The sequence below is a fragment of the Siphateles boraxobius genome, unplaced genomic scaffold (genome assembly GCF_051911475.1).
Source record: "Siphateles boraxobius isolate OS27281-9 unplaced genomic scaffold, OSU_SipBor_1 11, whole genome shotgun sequence".
NCBI classification, from domain to species: Eukaryota; Metazoa; Chordata; class Actinopteri; order Cypriniformes; family Leuciscidae; genus Siphateles; species Siphateles boraxobius.
The window spans coordinates 12,830,310-12,838,614 of NW_027508711.1; the positions used below are offsets into that span (position 1 = coordinate 12,830,310).

General features: G+C 38.4%; 1 protein-coding gene across 1 annotated transcript; it reads right to left on the reverse strand.

Moving 5' to 3' along the window:
- Positions 1–4,790: 4,790 nt before the first annotated feature.
- LOC143704373 (uncharacterized) lies at positions 4,791–6,734 on the reverse strand. Its single transcript, XM_077197435.1, has 3 exons — positions 6,274–6,734; positions 5,229–5,512; positions 4,791–5,122 (listed from the first exon to the last, which is right to left on the reverse strand). The coding sequence occupies exons 1-3, from the start codon at positions 6,732–6,734 to the stop codon at positions 4,791–4,793; spliced, it is 1,077 nt and encodes a 358-aa protein (XP_077053550.1).
- Positions 6,735–8,305: the final 1,571 nt, after the last annotated feature.

The window sequence follows — 8,305 nt, forward strand, 5'->3', positions numbered from 1 at the left end:
ATCATTTTGGACACAAGAGGGCAGTATAGCCCTTTGTATTACTTGATGTGTTTATTTTTTAACTGAATAGCACATTCTGGCTGTTTTTAAACTTGTACATTATTCTTAAATTGAAAACAAGAATAAAATGGGTTTAGTTCTGATATTTGTGTAATTTTATCTAGAAATAAATGGTGTATAATTAATTTTTTAGAAGATATGAGGCTTTTAGCGTTTACTTTTTTGACATGACTTTAATCCCTCGCCATAGCAAAACAATTTGAGATATTCAATAGCCATTCACAATTTAGCTTCTTTAATGTATTTTCATCATGTTGAAAAAGTTTGGTGGGAATTGAATAAACCACTTAAGAGGAGTGGGTAAAAAATCAGAGGCTGATTTTGCCAAAAATCCACATTAAGACCAAAATAGCCCACTTCCTGTTGGGCTGGCTTAAAGTTGTTTGGCCCGATGAGATCTATATGTGTACCGAGTTTCATAATATTACATGAGAGTGTGTTTAATTTATGGACCACATTTTCTGACCAAGTTTATGGACCAAGTTAATTTAATTAATAAACTAATTATATAAAACTATTTTCAATGCACTACAATTCAACTGGTTATATGCCTTTACTTATTAATACAACTTATTTAAAAAATACAAGGCTTAAGACATTTATTTTCTTTTTTAATGCAGGCCAGACCAAACAGCAGTGAAATGGTTAATCTAGCCCCCCTCCCCCTCCCCACACTCACAGACACACACACACACACAGAGACGTAGGCTCAGAGAGAGAGAGACATAAAATGACAATTTTCAAACCAAAATATCTGACTTCCTGTTGGTTGGAGCTATTGAGTGTAAATTAGAAAGTTGTCTGGCTGGAGGAGAACAATACACGTACCGATTTTTATTACTGTAGATAAAATTAATCCCCCCACTTTTGACAAAAGGTGGCACTACTGAGCCCCTCACCACGCCCGTTTCTGAAACTTTGCACATGTCTACTGGCTAATAAATGTGATGTGTCTGTCGAGTTTCATGCAATTTCAAGTATGCTAAGAGTCTCAAAAGCATAAAAAAAGAATATTAAAGTTTGATGCGTTGCCACGACAACAGTATCTAAGATATCAAGAATCCATTCACAGGTCTACATCTGCCGTGTGTTTACATTATAGTAGTGAAGTTTGAAGCAAATCGGGTTAAAATAAGAGGGTGATTTCAAAGCATTTTGAAAGTGACACACTTCCTTCTGCCAGTTGGTGGCGCTATAACTTTGACTCACAAGAGTCACATCCATGTGATCGGCCTCTTACAACGAACACACTACTGAAGTTTCATCAAGATCAGTTAATGTATGAAGAAGTTATAACACACTTCCTGTTTCCATTATTCGCCATAATTTCGTTTCCTCGCCACGGCCAAACCGTTCAAGATATCAAAAATCCGCTGGCAATTTTTCATCCTCAATTGCTTGACTTCATGCACACCGAGTTTGGTGGTGATTGGACGAATTTCCTAGGAGAAGTGTTTCGAATTCTATTGCATGCGTTTCCAAACAAACCATAATAGCCGACTTCCTGTTGGGCTGGGGTAAAAAGTAAAAGTACAAAGGATATATAAACCGATGAGATCTATATGTGTACCGACTTTCATATTATTACATGCAAGCGTGTTTGATTTATGGACCAAGTTTTCGGACCCCGTTCCAGGGGGAGCTGTCGAGCCCCCCTGCCACGCCCGGGTACCATCTTCAGCCCGGCCCTGATGGCCGCGGGTTCTGACCTGTGTGCAAAGTTTCAAGAGTTTTCGTGCACGTTAAGAGCCCCAAAAGTGCCCGAATAGTCGTTAGAATAATAATAATAATAATAAATATATATATATAAATATAGCTGCGAGCAGCGATTACGGGCCCAAGCCGGTGGCACCGCAACCCCGGTGCCTTTAGTTACCTAAAGGCACCGCGGTGGCGGTACCGCCGGCTTTGGCCCTTCATCGCTGCTCGCAGCTATATATATATATATATATATATATATATATATATAAAAAGCCGGTGGCACCGCCACCCTGGTGCCTTTAGGGTTATTGTGCACGACGTGACACAAAATATCTGCTGGCTATCTGCCGAACGGTGATGATGTTGTAGAAATAGTGCGCTCTGGTTGGTCTTGATTATTCGGGATTTTTTATTTTATACAGAAATAAGTTATTTATAATTCAGATGAGAATAAAGTTAGTGTTGATTAAAATGAAGGAAAACAAATATATGTGACCGATCACGGAAAGTAGGGACACAAGTCGGTTTTGGGGCATTTTGAGTTATTCACAGATTCTGAAAGTGTAGTCTCAAAGCTTTCCAACGATGTTTAACACATGGAAATCTGATAATATTTGGAGATGTTGTGGCCATTTGAAGGTAGGCACACAAAAAAGCTAAAAGGGGAGAAAACAGCCTCAAAAGATTGTGCAGTTCTCACCTCTCTCTGCTGCTGGGAGTGACAATAGGGCTCATTTACATCTCATTTAGATAAGCCATACCCCCTGTAAAGCTCCCCCCTGTAAAGCTGTAAAGCACAGGGGGGAGCAAAAAGGTCAGGAAAATGTGCCATCAAAGAAAAAAAAAAGTTTGCAAACAGGTAATAAATAAATGTCTCTTAGCATCTACCGATAAAACTGTATAGGCAACTCTTATGTACACTGAATAAAAAATAAGATAAACTCTAGAGAATGTTAAAATCAGAAACAGGATGTGCTATGTGATTTTATATATATATATATATATATATATATATATATATATATATATATATGCTGGGCAGTAGCTAATATTAAGAAATATGTTGTGCTTTTACTTTTAAAAATGTTGGTAACGTTACAGTTAATGCTTACAAACATTGAAGATTTTGAATACAGAAGTTACATTTGTAATGGTGTATTTTCATTTAGATGTGGTATTATTATTTGTGCAGTAGCTAAGATTAATTACTGCATAAATTAATTAAGATTATTAAGTAATAAATTCATTTTAAGACAGCATGGAATAGATTGTAGAATATGCTGTTAGCTATAATTTGGATGGTATAGTACCATGAGCCACAATTAAAGTCTTGTGACACTCATGGCAGGCGTTATTGTTGTTGTTGTCGAGTTTCTGCGCGCCGATTGCTTTGGGCCGGGCCTAGTCAAAGTCCAGGGCTGTTTTTTAGTCCCCGTCCGTCCCTACATACAGTATAGGAGTATGCATCAGAATAGATTTTATTGCCATTGTCAATGAAAGGTTTTACAGACTAGGAATTTTCTTCGGTGTACTCATGCAACATGAAACACAAACTTTTGCTAATGATAAAAAATAAGCAATAAACTGGTTGATTGATATATTCTTTTTTTATTTTCCATAAGCAAATCAATCAAACATTGTTTAGAGTGCTTTTCATACAAGAATGTAAAACTAAATTCAGGTGGTTGGTTGATAAAGTGACATTGCAGGTGTTGTAAACAAGAAAAAAGGTCTTTGTGACACAGTCCAAAGAAATTACATTCGCATCCTCTTCTGTGGACTCTTCTGTGTTGTGACCCTTGGCGCTGGGCATGTGATGTCTCTTGCCTCGTCAGCACAGAATGGCCTGATTTTTTCATATAGATAGTTCTGCCTGTCAATTTTCAGTCCAGGTGGGGCCAGGACAGGAAGACCGTCGACAGGGGGCAGATCTGCTCCGTCGCGCAGTAGCTGATATTCGACAGGTTGTGCATCACGGTGACTTTTTGCAAGCACCACACCTGGTCTCTTGGCTTCAAAGCTGTGACAGAAAAAGCACATAAGACATTTTAAACATGGCAAAGTATTTTCTTATAAAAAAACTGTCATGTGTATGTTGTTGCTATGTTATATTGTATGTACACAATGTGAAAGTTTCAATTACCTGAAGTGCTGATAACTCTTGATCTGTGGGAGTCTACGGAAGTGGCGAGTCAGATGCTGCTGCCAGTCGAAGGTCTGGACTAAAACTTTGCCCTCTGCCGTTCCAACAAGCTGTGGGATATTGAGGCGACTCACAGGAGAGCTGTTTTCCACAACCTGATGACAAAAAAGAGAAGAGAGGAAGAAAAAAAAAATCTTCAGTTAAATGTTTCATTGAAGCAGAACAGAAAACAGCACTGAAGTCATTAAAGCAAAGTAAAGTTAAAGTACCTCAGCGATGTCTGCCAAAGTGTTGACTCTTGTCTTCATGTAGGCTTGCTTGATGAGTCCAAAGCCACAGTCAGGGGAAAACTTGGTGTGGCCAGCAATAAGGAAGTGGATTTCAATTTTATCGTGAAGCTTGTGTCCAACCCGCCAGGCAAGGTACCAGAGCATGAAGTTGTTCTTGTTCTGCCCACTGCAGTTGTCACAATGAAGATCCACCTCTGTTTCTCCAACTCCAAAGTTGCAGAAGAAATGATGCATGTAGCTGATGACTTCATTGCTTCCCTTAGTAGATGACATGCCTTCATCAATCAGGTAATTCACCTGTTTCTGCAGCCCTTCACATGAAACACCAAATAGGCCACATTTCCGTGGGGTCAGGAAGTACATTGGTCCTGGCTGGAGAGGGTTTGAGGGAAAGTGTAACTGTAGGAGACAGAGGGAGAGAGGGAACTTGGATTAGATTAAATTAAATTTGCATCTATTCATAATTGTCTAATAAAGATAAACCTTACTATATTGATGCTATTCTGCATTTGCACTATTTATTCTCATGCACCAAATCGCCCTTTAAGGGACATTAATGAAGTAAAGTGAAGTAAATGTGTGTGAAATATTACCTGCTAAGCAAAATCAAAACTGTAATGCATCCTAATCTTCTTGCTTGCTGGTAGGGATGGTCCAAAAGACAGGTTAGAGCCAGAGCAAATCTTTCTGCAGGCAGCAGTCATGTCGTTGTACACAGCCCTCTCTTTCTGCACAAGGGAAAGATGATCTTGTTGCTTCTTTACTGCTTCAGACTTTCTATCATCTGGGAGGTTTGCACTTCGTATCAGCTGCTCGTTATTGCTTTGGCACTGCCAGCAGAGATCTGTGCGTGGCCGGCAACTTTTGATGTGTGGGAGAAGTCGGTTCCACAGTGCTTTGAAGCTGGTTTTACAAACTGCACGCTCACCTGAAAAACAGATATTGCTTATGGTTAATTGTATTGTAATTGCTAATAGTGCTCCGCATTATTTCACTTTATAAGCACTCAATTTTAAATCAATGTTTACACATACCAAGCTCCTTAGCAGACTTCACGTAGAGACGCCACACTGAGGCCTTGGACACATGAGTTGGCAGCAACTTCACATGCCAATCCTTATGCCCAGGCTGTCGGCCAGGCAGCATGATGGCATTGTCTTCTGCATAGTTTTTTATGAAGTCCACAACTCTGTTGATATCCTCAGGGCTGATGAACCTGGCTGGTGGACGTGGCAGTGAGTGCTTCTTCCTCAAACGTGGTCTTGCCCCATTCTCCTCATAGTGTTTGACTATATCAGCCAGGGTGTCTCTGCCAATGCTGAAAAAAGGGGGGAAAAAAGAAAAAACGTTTAACATCATGGTCTTGCTAACAGGCATCTTGTCACCTATATCAAAATGTATTGTACAAATTATAGGTACTTTTACTTTACTGAAGTAAATTTTATGATGAATACTTTTTACTTTTACTTACTTTAGAGCTTGTATCTGTACTTCCTGGTTTAGTCTTGTTTTAGTCCTGGTTTAGACCTCACAGTTAGTGGTTAGACCTGGTTCGAGTCAAAGGATTAAAAAAATCCTGTACATTAAACTCTTCATAAATACTTTTACTTTTGACTTATAATGCACATTTTACGGCTACGTATACTTTATACTTTTACTTAAGTAGGAATTTAATCTGATACATTTACGATTACGTTAGTAAATCCTTGGTAAGAATATTAAGTAGTACTTCCTCCACCACTGGCTAAAATTATTAGCATCACAATCAATTCAAGAATGCTAACAGGCAGGTTTACCTGGGATAAGTTAAGTCATTAACACCAGTCAATTCAAGCAATTGAAGCATTATTCAAATTAATAGCAGAAGCTCACATTACCATCTTAAAGCTCATTATAGTAATGGGGGTTTTGGCAAGTGATATGGTGCTAACGATTAGCAGCTAACGTTACAACTAAAACGACAGTCCTGAGCTAGCTAAAAACAATAGGTAGGTATTGGAAGGTCTAAACATGGACTAAACATGAGCTGAACTTAGAATGAACTTAAAATGACAAACTTTGATGTTTATGGAAACTCACCCCATAAGAAACAGAAAAGTATTCTTGCAGATCTCGTTGCCTCCAATGAAATAAGTCGTTCGGGCACACTTTCTCTTTGTCGGGGTCTTCTTTGTGGATGTAACCATCTCCGAAGTTTGCACTGTGCGTCTGTTTGCCTCTAAATGTCCAATAATTCGCATGTCCTGCCACTCTTTTTCCGCAGCTAAAGAATCCAGCCGTATGTTGTACATAATGTCTGGAGAAAGCTTCTGGCTACAAGACTGTCTCCCATGCAGAGAGTTCTCTTTTCTCCTCGTGTAAAATTTACAGTCAAAGTTACGGATTTTCCCCATTTCTCTATCTATATCCCCATCAAATGTTACTATCGATATAGCCTCTGATATCTTACGGTCCAACTCGTCTGACGCCAGTCCGATACATTCTTCCTCGTCTTCATCTTCGCTCAGTTGTAGATTAGGGACATTATTCAGTCTTATCATGCCACTTTCATCGTCGCTCAGATCGTCTTCAGAATCAGTGAACGCTTGTTCATAAGCATCCGGCTTGTCGAAGAAGTACTTCAAAACATTTTCATTGTAACGGCCACGGTTCAGCTCGTCTGCGACATTCTTTGCGGCGTCCATCTTCATTGAATTTTGATATCAGATAGAGCCGGCTAGAGCGCTGCATAATTAAGTAGCCACGCTGTTGGGGGGCGGGGGCAAAAGCGCCGGCGGCTATTCAGTATGGAAATACACACAGACAATGACACGCCCCTACTGCATGCTAGAATCTCCGAAAAACAAGCCGATTTCAACCTCAAAATGTACGCTTTTGAATATACCAATACTGTTATCTCAAACATGGAGAGGCTTCTTCATGATCTCAACTAAAAGATTCTGCAAAAAAGCGGAAATCACCAATTTTGGAAAAAAACGCTTGTTTCTCATTTTGCTCGCAAGTTGTGCTGCCGACTTGTGTCACTGCTTTCCGTGACGGGTCACATATTGATCTGAAATATAGCACATTAATTTTAAATTTATTTAGGTTCAATTACCAAACATACAATGTTAATTTAATTTAAAGCAAACAATACATTTAAAAGATATGGGTTGTATGCACTTTTTTTTTTAATAAAAAAAGATATATATCCAAAAAACAAGGCCTTAAAGGGTTAAACTCTTGTCACTGTAACAGACACAATCTCTCTCTCTCACACACACACACACACACACACACACACACACACACACACACACACACACACACACACACACACACACACACACACACGTCAAGTCACTTCCATTTTAGATGCAATATTGAATAAGCAGAAAATTCGGATTTTCTGCTCTGAAAATATAAATAAGCATAAAAATTGAATAAGCACTTTTAATATTCTAAACAGAATAAGCACTAGTCGCTAATGAATAAGTACTAGTACTTAATGGAATAGATACTAGTATCTAAAAAATAAGTACTAGTAGCATGAAAATAGAGACTAGTAGGTTAAAATGATAAAATGTTAAAACGGCTTGCCATATTGGCTCAGAGAGAGAGAGAGAGAAAATGACCTTTTAGATACTAGTACCTATTTATAGATACTAGTATTTATTCAATAAATACTAGTACTAAGTCATTAGATACTAGTACCTATTAAATAGATACCAGTACTTATTCATTAGCTACTAATACGTATTCAAAAGAATATCTAAAGAATAAGCACTAGTATCTAAAGAATAGGCACTAGTACTAAAGAATAAGCACTAGTCGCTAATGAATAAGTATTAGTACTTAATGGAATAGATACTAGTATCTAAAAAATAAGTACTAGAAGCATGAAAATAGAGACTAGTAGGTTAAAATGATTAAATGTTAAAACGGCTTGCCATATTGGCTCAGAGAGAGAGAGAGAGAGAGAGAAAATGACCATATTCAAACCAAAATATCTGACTTCCTCTTGGTCTGAGCTAATGACAGTTAATTAGAAAGTTGTCCGGCTTGATCTGAACAATATGCGTACCGAGTTTTATGATTGTAGATAAAACTATAAAACTAACCCCCCCACTTT

Bases quoted from the DNA above. Each gene is read 5' to 3' on its own strand.
- LOC143704373 (XM_077197435.1), bottom strand. From the start codon at position 6,734: ATGATAAGACTGAATAATGTCCCTAATCTACAACTGAGCGAAGATGAA. The intron at 5,513-6,273 runs GTGAGTTTCCAT...CCCTTTTTTCAG, and splicing joins ACTTTTCTGTTTCTTATGGG to CATTGGCAGAGACACCCTGG. The intron at 5,123-5,228 runs GTATGTGTAAAC...TCTGTTTTTCAG, and splicing joins GAAGTCTGCTAAGGAGCTTG to GTGAGCGTGCAGTTTGTAAA.